A 22,119-nucleotide genomic window follows, 5' to 3' on the forward strand; every position below is an offset into this window, starting at 1 on the left:
TTTTATTACATTATGCTTCCTTGAGGAGATTACTGAAGTCTCTGAGGACTTTGTTCGTGTGGATAATTTTTCTCGGAGGATGTTGGGCCGCTGTTGCAGGTGTGAGAGAAATGCTGTGTGGAGGAATTCTCCGATGAGTGTAATTTATTCAGGGTGACCTCAAAAGACCGCCTACTGTTTGGTGTGACAGTTTATAGTGTGTAATGAATGAGTGTGAATAAGTGTGTGGTGGAAAGAGCGTAAATGATGTGTTCCTTAGTTGTCATGTATATTTTTAGTAGTTGAATAATATGCGTAAGGGAATTTGGTTTAATCGACATTTACCTGTGTACTGCAGCAGGACCAACAGTAGCCGTGTTTTCACCTCTGAGGGAATATAAAATGCAATGTCAGTCATGAAATAAGTTCATGAAAAAAGCAAAAATCTGAAAAAGCTGTCTTTGTGTTTGGATTTACTAAAGTACATAAGATGCAGATTTATAGAACAGATATATATAGACACATAAATAAAATAAAATAAAATAAAATAAAATAAAATAAAATAAAATAAAATAAAATAAATGTATTATTACTATTATTATTATTAATAATAATTATTAATTATTTAAAAAAAAACATTAATATTGTATTAAGCTCTCTGCATTATCTGTATAAATACTGTTGTCTATGTATGTTTGTCTCATTTATTTTATTTTATTTTATTTTCCTGCATGTTTTAAAAGTTAAAAGTACCAAAATATAATTTAAAATAAAAAACTAATACATACAAAACAACATCATTTTGAATCTCAAACAGAATAATAATTTTTTACTTTTTTTAAATTAAAAACTATAAAATAAATTGAAATATACAATAAAATATGCAATAAAATAATAGAATGGAAGAAATAAAATAAATAAATAAATAAAACAACAAATAAAATACATAATATGATAAGAAAAATAAACATGCAATAAATAAAATGAAAAACTAAAATAAAATAAAATATAAAATAATAAAATAAAATAATGCAGTTTTGTCCAACTCTATAAAAAAAAAAAAATCTGAATATTACCTGTATAAATACAATTGTCTGTCTCACTTATTAATTTAAAATATAAAATAATAAATAAAAAAAAAAAAAGTTAGTGAATTTAAGTCACAAATGGAGTAAGTTTTATTTTAAAAAAATATCAAAAACAATAGAATAAAATAAACTATAAAATAACACAACATTAAATAAACAAAATTAAATAAAACAAACAAAAATAAACAAAGAAATCAATAAAATATACAATACGATAAAAATGCAATAAAATAAAATACGCAAATAAAACAATAAAATAAATATAATAAAATATTAAATATGCAAAAAATAAAATATAATGACATTAAATAAACAAAATTAAATAAAACAAACAAACAAAAATCTCTAAAATATAAAATATGATCAAATATAAAATAAAATTATAAAATAAAAAATAAAACAAATAAAACAATAAAATATACATGATAAAAAAATATTAAATATGCAATAATATATAAAATATAACATATAAATAAAATAAAATAAAATAATGCAGTTTTGTCCAACACTAGAAAAAATCTGAATATTATTATTAATAAACTAAATATTTCCTTTCCTGTTGTATACAGTAAAGTGAATAAGATGCAGATTTTTGCACTACAGACAGAAGTAGCTCTACCGTATAAAGTGAATATTATGCTGAATATTATAAATCTTAACATCCTTTGCAATAAAATTAAATAAAATATTATTAATAAACTGAACAATTCCTTTCCTGCTGTATATAGTGAAGTAAATAAGATGCAGGTTTTTGCACTGAAATACTACAAGTGTACAGTGAATACGATACTGAATATTATAAATCTTAACATCCTTTGCAATCAAATAAAATATTTATATTGTTCCTTTTTTTGCTGCTAATTCATCAGGTTTGGCATTTACACACACACATACAGCAGCGTAAGGAAGTTAAAATGCAGGAGAATGCTTTTTCAGCCCTTGCTGACAAGTGACCTGAGGGAGTTTCAGCCAAATACTCACTCTCTCCCGTCCATAAACTCACATTTAGAAGTGTGCGCTTGAATAATTCGCTCTCGTGGCAGCATCCAGCCCTGTCGAGAGCTGCTCTAGTGGTTGTTTTTGGCCAGGACAGCGCGTATGTGGTGTGTGCCGGTTTTGAAACCACTGACCTTCCGCAAACTTGGCGATGGTGTGTGTGAGCGCCTGAACGCTGCTGGGCAGATTCCACGGATCCTGCTTGACGTGCAGCCGCAGCTTCTTGGTGCAGTTGAGCTTAGGCTCCATGTCCTGATGAAATTCTGTCCAAAAACAATCACAGGATCACTGGAGTCAAACGTGCAGGATCAAAGACGGCCAAAACAAACAGACAACTGCTCTCTACACTAAACTGAGTAACACACTTTTACCCAAACACGCATGAGCCTGTGGAGAGGGATCGCTGGAGTCGAGTGCTGTAAAAACTTATGATATATATCTCTAATGCCCTCACAGTAATGACTCTGGCCGTAAAAGGTGTCAACACTTGTTACCATGGTGATGATGAAAAGGCCTGGTGCAGTGACACACATATGCCATTTCTCACGCACACCTATCCGCTTCCTGCTCCGTTCGGGGAAAAGGAGATGGTCTTACATCATTCGATTCGTCTCAGTGATTATATAATAATTTCCTTTGAGCTCTCTGTGGTGATGTAAAACATTTTCAGGAATCTACCACACACAGAGTAAGACCAGGTCCATTACTGAGACAAACAGCTGTAATAATAGTAAGAGTAATCATCAATATATTGTTTATTTAACATTAGTTTATTTACATAAGGGTTGTTGTTGTTATTATTATCATTATTATTATTATTTCTGCTGCTACATATATAGTATATATAATTCAGTTTTAGTGCTTACTATACAGGTATATGAACACAAATGTACTGTATTGTAACAATAATAATAGTAATAATAATAACACTTATACTACTACTGCTACTACTACTACTAATTATTATTATTATTATTATTATTATTATTATTATTAAAATAGTATTTTGCATAATTTAATAATATAATTTAAAATATAAACTAATAAATTAAAAAACTCCAATTTTCAAAGTTATTTATTTATTAATTTCCCTGCTTGTGTTTTAACACAATAAATACGCATTAACACATCAATTAATTAATTAAGTAATGTTATTTATTTATTTATTTACCTGCTTGTTAAAAGTAGCAAAATATAATTTAAAATATAAACTAATAAATAAAAACCCACCAGGTTTCAAATATTTACATATTGCAAATATTTCTGCATTTGCACATTTATTTGTTTGTTTATTTCCCTGCTTGTATTAAAGTACCAAAATATAATTTAAAATATAAACTAAGACATTTAAAAAAAAAATTACATATTGCAAATATTTCTGTATTTGCATTTATTTATTTATTTCATTTCCCTACTTGTGTTAAAGTACCAAAATATAATTTAAAATATAAACTAATAAATAACAGAAATTTCAATTATTTATTTATTTATTTCCCCGCTTGTGTTAAAGTACCAAATATACTTTAAAATATAAACTAATAAATAACAGAAAAATACCAGGTTTTATTTATTTATTTATTTATTTATTTATTTATTTATTTATTTATTTATTTATTTATTTACCCACTTCTGTTAAAGTACCAAAATATAATTTAAAATATAAACTAAGAAATAAAAAAACACCAGGTTTCAAATATTTATATATTGCAAATATTTCTGTATTTGCATATTTATTTATTTGTTTGTTTATTTATTTTCATGTTTGTGTTAAAGTACCAAAATACAATTTAAAATATAAACTAAGAAAATTAAAAGTACATAATGCAAATATTTCTGTATTTGTGTTTATTTATTTATTTATTTATTTATTTATTTATTTATTTAACTGCTTGTGTTAAAGTACCAAAATATAATAATAATAAAAAAACCTAATAAATAATTTTAAAAACAGGTTTCAAATATTTACATATTGCAAATATTTATTTCTTTATTTTCCCTGCTTGTGTTAAAGTACCACGATATAATTTAAAATATAAACTAAGAAATAATAATAAAAAAACACCAGGTTTCAAATATTTACATATTGCAAATATTTATGCATTTGCATATTTATTTGTTTGTTTGTTTATTTCTTTATTTCCCTGCATGTGTTAAATTACCAAAATATAATTAAAAATATAAACTAAGAAATTTAATACATATATATATAGCAAATATGTGTGTATTTGCATTTTCTTTCTTTTTTTCATTATTTATTTCCCCGCTTGTGTTAAATTACCAAAATGTAATTTAAAATATAAACTAATACATTTTTTAAAAAGCCCCATTAAAAAACAAAAAAAGTTAATCTATTTGAGTCACAAACAGAATCGTAAATTTTAATTATTTTTAAAAAATATAAAAAACAATCATATAAAATGAAATAAACAATAAAATATACAATAAAATAAAAAATAAGTTATTAGGTAAATGATATTAAACATTTATAAAGAATTAAATTAAATTAAATTAAATTAAATTAAATAGTCATATCAGATGTTTATATGAGAATTTTTTCTTTATTATAAGCTTTGGATGTATGCAAGCAACTATGGTTTTAAAGGGGCCTTTTTAGTTTTTTTGTTTGTTTTAGTTTTAGTTTTTTTTTTTTTTTTTTTTTTTTTTAGTTTTACTTTTTTTTTCTAATTCTCAAATCCCATTTTCCCTCCTGCATGCATGAAATATCTTAAATAAACAAATCACATGCACAGACACACAAGTTATAATCAACTGTTAAAACCACAAGGATTCCATACTAATCTGCTCATCTACTTACAACAGCAAAGCAGCAACATTTAGCGGAGATATAAAACTAGATTCAGACCACACACACAGACAGAGCAGACATTCGCTGACTCATCACTTCATATAAGATTTATTTCCCAGGCAAAAACTCTCCTGCTTTCAAATATCACTAGAACAATGCCTACTGTGTTTATTAACCTACCAAATGACCTTGAGCCACATCCTGTGTGAAACTGTGCCTTTGGGAATCAACTTTATTATCACATAAACCTGGGACTCAGGAGTTACTGCAGACTGCATTAGAGTTTATTTCTGCTGTCAACATACCGAGAGCTTCGTACCTACAGCTGTTTATCTAGCATTTAGCTTTAGGCTTCTTAAATTAAACATTTAATGTTTAAAGAGATTAAATCATACAGGCTATTATGGGTGAAATCCATTTGAGAGTGAGCATTACTATGCCCTACTCATGCAGAAGTGCACTTGAAGTGAACTCCGTGTTAAGCATTATGCAAATGTAATTAAAACTGGATATCTCTTAATGCTGTGATGTTAAAAAACAATAACAATAAAATGTACAATTAAATATAAAATGAAATAAACAATAAATAAAATAAATCAATAAAATGAAAAACAATAAAATATAATAAATACAAAATAAAAAAAGACAAAAACAATTAAATAAATAAACAAATAAACAAACAAATATTAAATAAAATATTAAATAAAACAAAATAACAATAAACTAAAATTTAAAAAATAAACAATATTATAAAATAAACCAAAATAAATAAAATAAAACAAAATGAAGTAAAATATTATAAAATAAACAATAATATAAAATAAAAAATAAAACAAATACAACAAAATAAATATAAAATAAAAAACAAACAAAATTAAATAATAATACAAAATAAACATAAAAATAAACAAATAACACAATAAAACATCAAATATATAATAAAATAATAAAATGAAATAAGAAATAAAATAAAATACAAAAGCAAAATAATATAATATAAACCAAAATAAACAAATAAAACAAAAAACAATATTATAAAACAAACCTAAAAATAAAAGATGAAATAAAACAGTATGAAATAAATAAAATGAAATAAAATAATAATATAAAATAAACAAAAATAAACCAACACAACAAAATGAAATAAACAATAATATAAAATAACAAAAATAAACAAATAAAACAATAAAATCTAAAATATATAATAAAATAATAAAATGAAATAATAAAGAAAATTTTAAAAAATATAAAATCAAAAAATCCAAAAAATAAAATAAATACAAAAATGATTAAATGTAAATTAAAAATATAATTGCAATTAAACAAAAATAAAAAGACTAGAAAATTATGAAAAACAATACATTTAAATGAACAATCAAATATGAAATAAACAAATAAAATAAACAAATCAAACAATCAAATCCATAAAATTAAATAAACATACAAAAACAATAAAATATACCATAAAATATAAAATAAACAAAATATCAAGTAAATAAAAGAAAAAAATCTATAAAATCTATTAGAAAAAAGAATTAGAAAAAAATTAAACAATAAAATAAAACTCATAGAACAATTAAATATAAAATAATATAAATAAAAATACAAATACAAAAAAACGATAAAATATGCAATAGAATAAAAACATGAAAAACTAAAACAAAATGAAATAAACCATAAAATATTAAATAAAACAATATGAAATAAACAAAATGAAATACCAATTACCTAACAAACTTAAAATAAACAAATCAAATATATAATAAAATATAAAATAAAATACTATTTTGCATAAGATGTTTATATAAGAGATATTTGCTCCTGATAAGCTTTGAATGTATGCAAGCAATTATGTGTTAAAGGGGCGTTTTTGAATAAATTGCATTACTCTACAAGTAGTGTCCTTTTTCAAGGGTGCAAACCCGTCACAAAATCTAGTACGAGACAGCGGAAGTGACCCAGACAATCTCTACGAGTCCAACGTCCTAGTGTCCTCAGATCAGAGAGAGGAAGCGTCCTAGACTACGTATCTCTAGTAGTCTGATGTTCTTTATCTGTCCCAGATAAAATGAATTGCACAGATTTGATTAAGATGATTTGTAGTAAAGGACAAATCTGAGGTTGGAGCAGTCAATCACAGAGATCCTCCACACCGCTCGGAGGAAACCCCCACCTTCAGCCACACTTCCTTTTGCCAACAACCCTTTACACATGAAATACAGGCCCAGATTTATGTCACTCCTTTTCACCCGCACACACATACACAAGACATTTCAGGACACTGGCGGAGATCTCATAAACATGTATAGTTTAAGTCGGACTTAAGTTATGCAACCCGTAACAAAAAGTGCACTGAGCCATGAAAGTCACTTTGTCTGTATGAATAAGCCTGTGCCAATACAATTTACTTCATTAAAATGAGAATCTCTCGATACCTTGAAGTCCTCGTCCCGGAGTGAAACACTTGGTCTGTTCAAAAGCTCGTGTCACAGTTGCCCCTTTCAACAAACTGCTAATGGACTCCACCTGAAAATGAGAAAACATCACAGGAAATGAGTATTTAATTAGCTTACTAAGCAAATCTGGACAGATTAAAGAGTACTCTGTTTCAAAATTCAATCCCTTTGGTGCTTGTAAACCTCAAGTGCCCAAAAAGGCAGTCTGCACAAACAAAAGCCCCTTGAACTCCCACAACCCCATCGGCCGGAAAACATTTGTGCTGCATGTGAACTGGGAGGTTTGTGCTCCCGGAAACCTGCGTGCTATAAACCAAACAGCGGCCGAGAGAGGACGCAGCGAGCTGCGCATTCTCCATTTTACTGCTGATAGAGACATCCTCGTTAAAAAAAAGTGTGGAGACAAAACGCATTGACCTCTGGGGGAAAATGACCATGGCCCTGGTGCACTATGTGAGGGGTTTCAGCATGGTTTTAGGTGTCAAAGAAGTCAAAGGTGAACCTAAGTCTTCTTAAGAGCAGAGGGGATAACACTGTGCATTATTTAATAAAACCGCCGATTTTTTAAAACGTAAAATATTTTTACATTTTTTCTAATGAAACAATTGTTGAATAAAAAAACAAATACTTTTTAACTATTATGTGTATTTGAAGCTATATCTTACTAAGAACAGATGGGGATACTGTGCATTATTTTATAAAACTGCAGAATTTTTTTTTATGTAAAATATTTTTAATTTGTATAATAAAATAATTGTCAAATAATATATATATATATATATATATATATATATATATACACACACACACACACACACTTTTTTTTCAATGTAAAATATTTGTAATAATTTTTTATCAAATAATTGTACATTTTTTTAAAAAAATTTTAACTATTATAAAAACCTATATCCGGCGTTAAAAAAAAATATATATATATATATATATATATATATATATATATATATATATATATTTTATAATAAAATAACACTTTTATTTTATTTTATTTAAACTATATATATATATATATATATATATATATATATAGTATCTAACACATTTCGGAAACATTACTTAATTACATAACGTACATTTGTTGTAGTTTTATAATAAACAATTTTAATTTTTTAATAAATAATATATTGCATTTCATAAACAGTATTTAACAAAAAAATTCAATGTAAAATATTTAAATAATAAAATAGCTTTTATTTATATTTATAATAAGTGTAAATATAAATAAAAAGCTAATTTACTATAAATATTTACTATATTTACTATTTAATTTACTATAAACTTAAATATTTTGCATTGAAACATTTTATTTTATATTTATCAGATATATAAAATACATTTCATAAACATTTAATAAAACTGTTAATTTTCAATGTAATTTTTTATTTTTCCAATAAAATGTAACATTTTAAAATATTTTTAATTTTTAAACTATATATATATATATATATATATATATATATGTTATATTTAATATTAATAATAATAATAATTTAAAGGAGCTGTTAAAAAAAATGTACAACAAGATACAATTCCTTAATAATTAACAAACAAATCATTGTTAATTTGTTAAAATTAACAAATCTTTTAATTTTTTATCATCAGTTATTAAGAAATTAGGTTCCAAAAACTAACAATGAACAAAATTCTATTGTAAGGTAATGTACAATTTAATTTAAATTAACTAAATTAATAAATATATCAACTGATTTATACTTCAACATTTTTAACTTGAAAAGAACATGTGAAAAAAATATATTATTTATTTATTAACTTACTTACTTACATATAAGGTATTTCTAGGTCATTTCTATCCATAGACATATGGATATTTAAGATATCATGACTGAAACGGTCCATGCTATTTTTTATGCAGCCAAAAACTGAAAAAAAGCAAACACACACCTGACTAAACAGATGCTCCAGGAAGCCATGTAGCTTCTTCTGTTTGTCGTGAGATATCCACACACTGGTCGGCATCTCGTCACCTGGACGTGACAAATTTTGTTTGGTAATCATTAGAGGATACGCACATTTAACACAGTCCCTAACACATTTGATTCATTAGCGAGGTATTGCCATAACAATGCAAACGATTCTCTCTGTCTTTCTTGTCCTTCTCTTTCTCCATCTGTTAAGTAGTTAGCATCAAATGGCCATCAGTTTGGCAGACTTTGTGTTTTGGCGGGTTCTGTTTGACTAAGTGGAAAATGCGTGCTTGATGTGCAGTGCAATGCGATAAGAATCAATCTGAAAGGCATATCCGACCACTTGCCAAATTTGATTACAGTCATGCAGGATTTATCAGGGAGGTGAACTAACAATGGTGTTGTGGTGTCAGACGTGTGCTGGATGATGTCTGCTCGCATTACCTGAGTCCATCTCGTCGCTGTGCACGTAAGAGCTGCAGTGACTGCTGCAGATGCTGGTGAAGGATGCTATGGAGTTTCTGTTGCTGTTACAGTCACTGGAAGAATTCAGAAGAACATGAAGTGTTATGAGTTAATAAGATGAATACTAATACATGACAGGATCACACTGGTGCTAAAGCCCTGAATATCTGTTAAGATCAGAGTAAATTCTTCTGGATTTATTCATTTAGGAGCTCTGGTGCAAATAAAGCTAGAAACATACAAAAAAAAAAAAAAAAACAAATTGAAAAACATTTCTTATGCTTAAAACAAAAACACAAATTAAATTAAATTAAATTAAATTAAATTGAAAAAAGTTTCAAAATAAAATAAGATAAAATAACAAATAAATCAAATTTAAAAAGTCTCTTATCCTCAAAAAAAAAAATAATAATAATAAAATAAAATAATAGTCAAATAAAACAGAAAAAAGTCTCATGCTCAAAACAAAACAATACATAAAATAATAAAATCAAATAAAACAGAAAATATATATTTTATGCTCAAAACAAAAAAACTAAAACCAAAATAAAACAAAATCAAATCAAATAAAATAATAAAAAAATTGTGCTCAATACAAAAACAAAACTAAAAATAAAATAAAACAGAAAAACATCTCTTATTCCCAAAACAAAAAAATAATAATAAATAAATAAATAAAATAATGAAGTCAAATAAAATCAAATAAAAAAGAAAGATGTCTCTTATGCTCAAAACAAAAAACAAAACAAAAATAAACTAAAACAAAATGAAAAAGTAAAATAAAATAAAACCAAACAAAATCAAGTAAAATTAAAAAGTCTCTTATGCTCAAAACAAAAAACAAAACAAAAAATAAAATAAAAAAATAAAATAAAACAGAAAAACATCTCTTATGCTCAAAACAAAAAGCTAAACAAACCAAAATTAAATTAAATAAATCAAATCAAATAAAAAAAAACTTGTGCTCAAAACAAAAAATGAAATAAAACAGAAAAACATCTCTTATTCCCAAAACAAAAAATAAAATAAAATAATGAAGTCAAATAAAATCAAATAAAAAAGAAAAACGTCTCTTATGCTCAAAACAAACAAAAAAATAAAATAAAACCAAACAAAATCAAGTCAAATTAAAAAAGTCTCTTATGCTCAAAACAAAAAACAAAACAAAAATCAAATAATAAAATCAAATAAAACAGAAAAACATCTCTTCTGCTCAAAGCAAAAAACAAAATAAAAGTAATTAAAATAAAACCAAACAAAATCAAGTCAACCTAAAAAAAGTCTCTTATGCTAAAAAACAAACAAAAATTAAATTAAAAAAATGAAATCAAATTGAAAAAGTCTCTTATGCTCAAAACAAAAAACAAAACAAAAATAAAAGTGAATAAAGTGTAAATATTTGTTAATAGCTTTTATTTTCAAATTTAATATATAGTGGAAACATTACACCTTCAATTCTCAATCAAAGTATTAATATATTTTATGAAGTCTGTGTGTTTTTATGTTACAGGAGGCAAAGAAAAGGAATATTAAGCTGTTCAAAAAAATAGCAGCATTGACATTTTTCTCTTTAACCTCAAACACTTATAAAATAAAGACATTTTTTAACTTTAGTTTAAATTACTGAGCTAATATTTAGTTGCATAACCACTGTTTTTGATACTGACAGGTTACTGATGTTGTACTGCTATTTTTTTTAACACTACTGTAACTACAGTACATATATTTCAATAGTTAATTAAAAATAGAATCAATAATTATTTCATATTTTTACTAATTTTTGTCATGACAAAAGTTGACCAGAAAGTGGAAACTGACTGTAGAAGCAGACTGTTTATGTTGAAGTCTGTTTTCTCATCTCTTGTGGCACTGAGAATATAACACATGCTTGTTTTGTGTTATGAACTGCTTATGAATTGCACAGTGTTGTGTGAAATCTGGTAGACATGGTGTTTTGGAGAAGACACTACATCTAACTGTAAAATACTCAACACATTACCTATAGGAGTCCCTGTTGCTGATTGTGTCGTGACCCGAGTCCTCCTGCTCGTCTCCGGTCACATTAAAACACACTTTCTTCCCATTGCGTTCACTTTTATCGCTCTCACTCTCAGCTGAAATGTAGCTCTCGGTGGGCTTCCCTTCAGACCCTGTGGGATGTGTGATAGAGGAGAGCAAACTGTGGGAACAGAGAGAAAGAGAACCAGAGAAAGATTAATCACACTTTAATCACACTGCAATCTACATGCAATAAAACAGTCAAAATCTACACCTCCAGAAACTCATGTTCATGACTCACATAAACACAGGGAAAGACACATCACTCTACGACTCTGTCACAGTGAACCAGGGGTGGATAACACAAGAAATACTACAGCTGAAAACGCAGTGGAAATAAGGAACGACATATGGAATCATTCAAAATAAAATAAAATTAAGTTTCCATCTGTCCAAGGCATTTTCCTCAACTGTCACATGTAGCTTATATACTGTAAGTGTATTATTTGAAGAATGGATAGCTAAAATAAAATGTTATAATAAAAAAAAAACATTAAAAATAAATAAGATAAATAAAATAAAATAAAATAACATTAAAAATAAAATAAAACAAAAATCTGTCCAAAGTATTTTCCTCAACTAAGTCACATTTAGCATGTACACTGTATGGTTTGAAGAATGGATGGCTACAATAAAATTATACTAAATAAAATAAATAAATAAATAATAATAATAAAAACATAATAAAAAAAAAATCAAACATTAAAAGACACTAAAAACATTCAAAATAAATAAAATAAAATAAAATAAAATAATAAAATGGCCATCTGTCCAAGGCGTTTTCCTTAACTGTGACATTTAGCATGTACACTGTAAGTTTATGGTTTGAAGAATGAATGGCTTAAATAAAACTATATTAAATGAATAAAAAACATTAAAAATAAAATAAAATAAAATAAAATAAAATAAAATAAAATAAAATAATAAACTAAACTAAACTAAACTAAACTAAAAAAATAAAATAAAATAAAATAATAAAATGGCTATCTGTCCAAGGCATTTTCTTTAACTATGTCACATTTAGCATGTACACTATAAGTTTATGGTTTGAAGAATGGATGGCTAAAATAAAACTATATTAAATAAATAAATAAAATAAAATAAAATAATAAAATGCCCATTTGTCCTTACCTATGTCCTCAACTATGTCTCATATAGCATGTATACTGTAAGTGAATGGTTTCAAAAATAAAATAAAATAAAATAAAATAACAAAAAAAAAAATAAAATAAAATAAAATAAATAAAATGGTCATCTGTCCAAGGTGTTTTACTCAACTATGTCACATGTAGCATGTAAACTGTAAGTGTATGGTTTGAAGAATGGATAAAATAAAATAAAATAAAATAAAATAAAATAATTAAAATAAAATAAACTATTGTGCATATATTTATGCCATCTTTATAAAATAGAATAAGATTGTTGTTTTAATTGAATAGATTTGCTCAGGACACTACATGTGCTAACATACATTACAGCGGGAGACTTCTGTCATATAAACAAATCTTTTTTGTATATAACATCCTCAAAGTCACAATTTCCATAATTTATAAGACAAAATGTATACTTTTTTTCTGTATCTTAAGACTACTGTAAAAATGCAGTGGACTATTATTTATTGTCTGCTCAATTTGTGTTATTTATTGTCTTATTCCTGTTGTTTTGGATGATTTCCATTGTGCCGTGGCTTGCTTTAATTTGTTCCGTGACTGATTTCCATTATATTATGGTTTATTTTTATGTTGTGTTTCTCTCTTGCTCAATGGTTTGTTTCTTTTGTTTTGTGCATTTTTCTATTACTCTTTCAACTTTTATTTGCTTTTGTTGTGCTGTGCATCCAACTGTCACATCTCAAATCCTAACATCTTGCAAGTCTAGCATGTTTTTAAGTCCAATTTAAAGCATTTCGAGAGGATCAGGCACAGCGTGTCAGAGTGTTGAATGTGTGAGGATGACCAGAGCCAAACAAAATCACAACCTGTTTGCGTTTGGCTTCCGGACAACAACTCAAGGAAGTTAGAGGTCCTCAAAATATGGATAACATCAAAACACGCCTATACAGCTGTGTCAACAATCATAACTCCTCTCCTGGAGAAATTTAGTCGCTTATTCTCACACATGGGGACGTTTAAGCCATATTTTCAGTCTGGTTTTGAGGCCCACTCTCTCCACACATGAACAAACTAACATGTCAAGCCTTGTTTGAGTTTCAGACAAACCCCACCGGGTTCTTGTAATGAGCGGGGACACATAAACATACTTTCGTGGAATACGTTCCCTCAACGTAAAACCATAACTTTAATTCTCATCCTGACAATAAACAAAACTTCAACGAAATCTCTTCCAACTCAAACCAATTCTGCAAGTGAGAAACTGAGGAAAGTTTCCAGCGACGCCTCACTTGTGAGATTGCCCTAGTTCTCCAACTTTGCGGTTTTATAACAAAGTTCCCTCCTGCCAAAGCAGACAGGTCACCACCATCGAGTACCACTGTGTCGCCATGGAAAAGAGCACCCAGCGCCGCTATTGGCTGGAGCTTAATAAGGAAGTGTGCGCAGCATGGGGCCTCGAGGGGCACTGAGCATCAAAGTGAGAAGAAGTGGAGGAGGGGAACAATGATGAGAGTCTGCAGGGAAGATCTTGGTTCGGGTCCATGGGTCTCTCTGCCTACACATGAGTGCTTTTATGTGATATGTGAGGCTCTTTACATTCAGCTAACGTCGTGCAGCTGACTCTGCACTTTCAACTATAATCAGAATGTGGCTTCTGGTCAAGTCACACTTGCAAATATAAAAGAGATTGCTATCTATAACATCTGAGAAGAGAGATATAAGACATCTGCAGTTCACTAGCAGGACAGCATAGAAATGGAACCAAAGCCAAAGGAACAGAATGTGATATGGGTTTCAAAAATTATACTGTATGACTGTATGATTTTGAGATCTGTCTTTTCACACTGAGGACAACTGAGGGACTCATATGCAACTATTACAGAAGGTTCAAACACTCACTGATGCTCCAGAAGGAAAAACGACGCATTGCGTGCTGGGGGGTGAAAACTTTTGAACAGGATGGAGATGTGTACATTTTTCTTATTTTGCCTAAATATCATGTTTTTTTTCATTTAGTGCTGCCTTTCAAAAGCTACAGAAGATAGTTACATGTTTCCCAGAAGACGAAATAAGTTCAATTTACCCTGATCTTCAAATTCCAAAAGTTTTCACACCCCCTCTTAATGCATCGTTTTTCCTTCTGGAGCATCAGTGAGCGTTTGAACCTTCTGTAATAGTTGCATATGAGTCCCTCAGTTGTCCTCAGTGTGAAAAGATGGATCTCAAAATCATGTGGTCATTGTTGGAACGTGTTAAAATACACAGAAATGCTGAAAAAAACAAAGAATTTGTGGGACCTAAAGAACAGCGGGCAGTTTAATTGTTTAGGACAAGCAAGGGACTCGTGAACAACTATCACTAAACATAAAAAAAAAAAAAAAAAAAAAAAAAAAAACAGCTGTGGATCATTCAGGTAACAACACAGTATTAAGAATCAAGTGTATGTAAACTTTTGAACTGGGTCATTTTTACAAACTATTATTGTCTTTTGTGGACTATATGTAAACGTCTTTTATGTGAAATGTCTTACTCAGTTCAGCACTAAATAAACAATAACATGCATTTTGTATGATCTCTCTTATTTTTGATTTTATAATGGTAGTGAATGGGTGTTGAGTTCTTTAAGTCCAATAAAGTGCATCCATCCATCATAAAAAGTACTCCACATGACTCCAGGGGGTTAATAAAGGCCTTCTGAAGCGAATCGGTGCAATTGTGTAAGAAAATATTGATATTTAAACCTTTACAAACCGTAATCTGTAGCTTCTATCTCACTAACTGTCATACTCGCGTTCATGAGAGAGTGGTGTTCCAGCGGATTACGTAGGCGAATGTGATGATGAAAGAATAAGCACACTGGATTGGATCAAACTTTATTGGATCAATATCTCAACAGCGATTCGCTGCCATTATAAAGCTTGAAAGAGACAGGAGATTGAAAATAAAGGTTCCAAAAGGGTGTTTTTGCAATGATGCCATAGAAGAACCATTTTTGGTTCCACAAAGAACCTTTCAGTGAACAGTTCTTAAAAGAACCATTTGCAAGAACATTGTAAAAATCGAAAGAACCATTTTCGACTACAAAGAATCTTTTCTGCATTTGAAAGTTTCCATGGATGTTCAAGGTTCTTAATGCAACCATTGATGCCAATAAAGAACCTTTATTTTTAAGAGTGTACACCTAGGATGGCTTGAGGGTGTGTAAATCTTGAGGTAATTATAATTCTAGGGTGAACTATCGCTTTAATTTATGGGAAATCCTAGTATCTGTAAATGTAAAAATAACAAATTAATATCTCAGAAGCAAACAGCAGTACATGACTCTTCCAGTTGAACGATTTACTAGATATGGATATTTTTTTCCCCTCTAATTTCTACCAAATAAACATTTTAGAGTTTGTAAACAGAAAAATGTGGCATTTTGAGATTTTGAGATTCATGACCTTTAGAGGCACATAAATCACATTTTAAATTTGACTTCCTTATAAATTTGTTTTTCTAGACTGTGGGCTGTCAGCGGAAACAAACAGTAGTTGAGGAGGTGAATTAAAATGAGAATTACCTTGATTTTTAGTTGTTTTAGCTTATTTCAATGCCTGTTTTGTCTTTAAATTATTTTAAGTAATCTTGATTTACTCACCCTCATGTTGTTCCAAACCTGTATGACTTACTTTCTTCTGCAGACCCAAAAGAAATCATTATTTTTGTTTACTTCATAACATTATGGTTGAACCACTGATGTCACATGGACTATTTTAACATTGTCCTTACTACCTTTCTGGGCCTTGAACGTGTCAGTTGCGTTGCTGTCTATGCGGGGTCAGAAAGCTCTCGGATTTCATCCAAAATATCTTAAACTGTGTTCTGAAGATGAACGAAAGTCTTACAGGTTTGGAACGGCATGAGTGTAAGTATTTAATAACAGAATTTTCATTTTTAGGTGAACTGTCCCTTTAAGACACTTATATAGTAACAAAACACCAGGCACAAGTGCTTCTCAACCACCCACTTTAGATCTCCTCATACTTTGCTTTTCTTAGCCTTTTCTTCAACCTCAACAACTGTAGAGATCAATGCACTCCTTAATCCACAGAGGAGTCAGAGGCTTCCGGAAGTGGCTGCGATGAGCTGCTCGGCTGCTATTTGCCCCATTATTGCTGCATGATAGGGATGGCTGTCTGACAACCGCCTCCAGGCAGCCATTAAAGCACTCTCTCTTGCCCTGGGCTGTGAGGAAGGTCATTATCTCCCCACCAGATCAAGGACGGCCTTGCCAATAAGCACACTCACAGACCTTCAGCCAGCGATCGGCACTGACAAGCATATGGCAGCAGCAGTGAAAGGTGCCGCCCCCACCGCAGATCAAGACTAGCTGTAATTGCCATCATGTCCACCCAGGATCTGAGCATGTGATGTTCGTATAATGATGAAAATTCAAAGGCTGATGGGATAATGGATGTTTTTTTAATTTAAACTATATGTATGAATAGAATCGAAAAGGACAGAAGGAAAGAGAATGAGAACGAGTTCTTTAATGGAGTCTTGTTAGTCGCTTATGCCACTTTGCAAATTACTCAGTGAGAGTGACATTTACAGTGTACTGCTTAAGTACAGCTCTTGTGGCATTTTTTTTATTTTTGCAGATTTCCATTTTGAAATAGGGGCCTCAGAGTGTCCCATTTCCTTCAAGGTGTTAATGCGCTTCCAGAAAATGAAACCATCAACAGCTCGGCGCAGACAGGAAGTGCCCACCCTCTTTTTTGCTTGAGTGTCACAGACACACAGACACACACATTTAGTTGCTGGAGAAAAAAAGGTAATTAGAAACACAACGCAAATTCCAGATGTTGGGTCATGTGAAATGTACAAAGATTACACGGTTGCTGGGACACTAACATCCCATAGAGACTCTAGCAGTCTGTCACATCTAAGAGCAACTTGCGTGATTTCTGACGTCATCTGATTTCGAATCCAACATCTGAATAAATGTTTTAAAATTGTTTATAGTCAAGAAAGATGTAAACATACTGTAAATAAGTTCAAATGTTTTATATAATTAGTTAACATCAAGCCATGATTTTACAATGTTTAACATATATTTTTGTTAGTTTCTTCATAATAATAATAATTATTATTATTTATTATTTTTAAATAATAAATAATAATAATGGATTTTTATAATAATTAAAAAAACACAAATTATTATTATTATTATTATTATTTATAATGTATTTTAAAATAATAATAATATTTATAAAGAGTAAAACAGAGAAAATGTATTTATTATTATTATTATTATTACTACTACTACACCTAATTTATCTAGAAAGCACACTCAAGAAAAATGTTTTAAAAAACGAATAAAACATGTCGGCACCAATAGCATTGTGGGCAGTGTGCCGACATATGGTGCATTTTTTAAAAGAATAAAACAGAGATTATTATTATTATTATTATTATAATTATAATTATTATTATTATTATTTACACCTACATAATTAATTAATAATAATCATTTTATAATATTTTATATTATAAAATGATTATTATTATAATAATAAAAATATTTTTAAAAAGAATAAAACAACTATTATTATTATTATTATTATTATTATTATTACTGCACCTAATTAATGATTTAAGTACACTTAAGAAAAATATTACAAATAATAATAAAACAGAGAATATCAGTAGTAGTAGTATTACACCTAATTAATGATTTATCTAGAAAGTACACTTAAGAAAAATATTAAAAATATTAACAAAACAGAGAATATTATTATTATTATTATTATTATTATGTTATTAATATTATTATTATTATTACACCTAATTTATTTTTAGCCAGAAAGCACACTTCAAAAAAAAAGAAATTTAAAAAAATTATAATTTATAATAATAATAAATCATATTTTTATTTATATATTTATTTTTATTAGTAGTATGTTTAGTATGTTTACACATTCACTCTATCACTAATATTAGCCATGGTTGTTTTGCACCGAACACCGAAGTCATAAATTTGTTTTTCTGATTTCTTTCCACCTTCTCTGTGACTTTAAAAGCATGATAACTAGGTAGACCAATTCATTCAGAGGGTAGGCAACCAACAATAGAATAAAGAGAATAATACATAACCACAAAAAATGATCTCCTCCGATGAAAGATAATACATTTCTAATGATCAAGCTCTCTTTGTGTTACAGAGCTCCCTTGAAGCAAAGGGCAGTAATACAGTTTACTCACAACTCTGTTTGCCTTCAAAAAGTTCTGATTCACTTCAAAACTTGACTTTTACTGAATTTTAAGACAGATGTTTTACTACGCGGAAAAGGCAAGCTAAATATTCATACATGACAATACAAAGATTATATCAAATAAAAATGTCATACTCATGAATCTGGGCGGCGTAGCACTCCATCTCTTTAACGACAGTGGTGAGTTTGGTCAGAAGTTTGTGGTAGGCGTCCAGGATGAGCAGATCGTCCTCCCGGAGCAGGAAACGCAGACCGTGACCTTCTGCCCTGCTCAGACTGTGTCCTGATGGGGCGGCCATGCTGGTGATACTATGCTGGACGTAAACCATAGGATTCAGCTTGCCTGAAATCACAAATAGACATGAACTAAAACCCAATATTTATTTCATAGGTGTCTCTAAACTGGTGATTGATGCCTATAATGGAATCCCATTAGTCTCTCTAATCCATCTTCACTTACCCTGTTCTGAATTGCGGCCTCCTTTCTCCAGCGTGTTTTTTCTGTTGTCCAGCTGGACTCCGAAGGCACTTCCAAGTGAAGTAGTGGTCTTGGGATAAGACACCTCCATTACGTTGATGTGACAGTTGGTGGGGCAGAAGTCACTGCTGTGTAGAGGGGAAACCTTGGTCTTGGCCTGCTTGAACGTGGGCCAGGCTCGATTCTTCAAAACCCGGGAAAACTAAGAGCAGAGAGTGATTAGTGTAAGATATGGTAAATATTTAATGTCAACATGAGCAAGAGCTTATTGGTTTATCCTATGTAAATCATATAAACCTGTACTACCGTACCCAAAACAACTCAACACTGTGTTGATTCAGCCAACCTGGCTTTAGTAAGAGTTAGCCATAGGATCTTTGGATTGAGTCTGGTATGCTAACATGCTAAGTTCAGTACTTTCCCATCAAAATCTAGCGCAGTTTAATTTTCAGATTAAATTGTGAACACTAAAAGTGTTTTGACCATACAAAACTCACTCTATACCAAACACCAGACCATCAACATCTCCAATCACCTGAGGATGTTTATGGCATGTTTAACAGTAAACCAGTCTATGGTGGTTTAAGGTCTTAACTGGCAGCTTAGGCTGATTTTTAAAGGGGTTATGAACTTAGAAACCAAAATTCCCTTGATCTTTTGACATATAAGAGGTCATTTCAGAACTCAAACTTAGTCATCTTATATTGAAGCCCATCTGCTGAAATGACAGGCTGTGGAATGTGCCACTTTATGACCTCATAGTGTGGATAAACACACCTCCTTCTACTTCACTGCCTGTTTAGCCGCACCCACTTATAATACATCACTGCTTGTTTAGTCACGCCCACCAAGTCTACATCACTACCTGTTTAGCCCCGCCCACATATTCTACATTACTGCTTGTTTAGCCCCGCCTATCGATTCTACATCACTACCTGTTTAGCCCCGCCCACATATTCTACATTACTGCTTGTTTAGCCCCGCCTATTGATTCTACATCACTACGTGTTTAGCCCCACCCACATATTCAACATTACTGCTTGTTTAGCCCCACCTATCGATTCTACGTCACTACCTGTTTAGCCCCGCCCACATATTCTACATTACTACCTGTTTAGCCCCCTTCCACAGATTCTACATCACTACCTGTTTAGCCCCGCCCACATATTCGATTTTTTTTTACATCACTGCATGTTTAGCCCCACCTATCGATTCTACATCACTGCCTGTTTAGCTCCGCCTATCAATTCTACATCACTGCCTGTTTAGCCCCACCCACTGATTCTACATCACTGCCTGTTTAGCCCCACCTACTGATTCTACATCACTGCCTGTTTAGCCCCGCCTATCGATTCTACATCACTGCCTGTTTAGCCCCACCCACCGATTCTACATCACTGCCTGTTTAGCCCCACCTACTGATTCTACATCACTGCCTGTTTAGCCCCGCCTATCGATTCTACATCACTGCCTGTTAAGCCCCGCCCACCACTTCTACATCACTGCCTGTTAAGCCCCACCCACCACTTCTACATCACTGCCTGTTTAGCTGCGCCTATTGAGTCTACATCAATGCCTGTTTACACCGCCCACCGATTCTACATTCTATGTATGGCTACTAAACCAGGCTACTTTTAATCTATTCATCCCAGTGTTTTACTAAGGAAATAAGGCTCTATTAAAATGCATTCTTAAACTACTGGTACTAGTAAAACGCAAAGTTGTATAGGTTTTAAAAGCAGGGTATCGCAACACTTTTTTGGTACCGGTATATTGTGCAACACTACTAGTTATAGCAAGAAATAAACATGAATGAACATCAGAAGTTATCTTGTTTCAAGACGTCACGTTGTTTGTCGGACGAAATGGTAGATTAAGCGCTATGATTGGTTGGATCGCCTGTCAATCATACTCCCAGCGATAAGAAATCACAAAACTTGTGAGTAAATACTAAGCTGAGAGATCAGCTTTCAATGTTATCATGATATAAGACAGGCTAGACCAGGCTAGGAGACTTTGTTAAGTCAAAGTCTAGAAAACCACCTGGTTTAAGATGGGCTATTCAGCATGTCATTTATCAAGTGCAGAGACAGTTTGCTCCCTCATTCACTGTTTTACAGCAGAAACGTCCTTTTTCCACATGTAAAAAATCAATCATATCAGGGTCATTTATTTGCAAGGCATGACTGTTCATGAATAGATCCATATTGCACCTGAAATTCTAACTGTTTTAAACTGTTTGCATTCAAAGTCACAGCTTCAGGCACAGGAGCATGTTATTGAATCTGACAGGCTGACAAGTTCCCCTTGAGCAGGGATTTGAACCTCGCCCTTTTCCAACTATGATATAATGATTCTGCGGTTGTGATCCTGAATGGCTGCGGTCACGGACTACACTGGAAGGGTTACAGCTGCTCTGGACACGTAGCCTCCCCTCAGACCGGACTTCCCACATTCCTGGCTAGCTTTGACAAACGGGGA

General features: G+C 30.4%; 1 protein-coding gene across 1 annotated transcript in view; it reads right to left on the minus strand.

Moving 5' to 3' along the window:
• The window catches only part of prex2 (phosphatidylinositol-3,4,5-trisphosphate-dependent Rac exchange factor 2), a 169,476-nt gene that overhangs the window by 50,539 nt on the left and 96,818 nt on the right, over positions 1-22,119 (minus strand). The window contains exons 24-31 of the mRNA XM_051098445.1: positions 19,621-19,840; positions 19,296-19,503; positions 11,733-11,912; positions 9,713-9,807; positions 9,246-9,328; positions 7,305-7,395; positions 2,198-2,326; positions 325-366 (exon numbers count right to left, since the gene is read on the minus strand). Of these exons, the coding sequence (XP_050954402.1) occupies positions 325-366; positions 2,198-2,326; positions 7,305-7,395; positions 9,246-9,328; positions 9,713-9,807; positions 11,733-11,912; positions 19,296-19,503; positions 19,621-19,840 (1,048 nt within the window). The remainder of the gene's footprint in view (positions 1-324; positions 367-2,197; positions 2,327-7,304; positions 7,396-9,245; positions 9,329-9,712; positions 9,808-11,732; positions 11,913-19,295; positions 19,504-19,620; positions 19,841-22,119) is intronic.

Source organism: Labeo rohita, chromosome 24 (genome assembly GCF_022985175.1).
Source record: "Labeo rohita strain BAU-BD-2019 chromosome 24, IGBB_LRoh.1.0, whole genome shotgun sequence".
Lineage (NCBI taxonomy): Eukaryota > Metazoa > Chordata > Actinopteri > Cypriniformes > Cyprinidae > Labeo > Labeo rohita.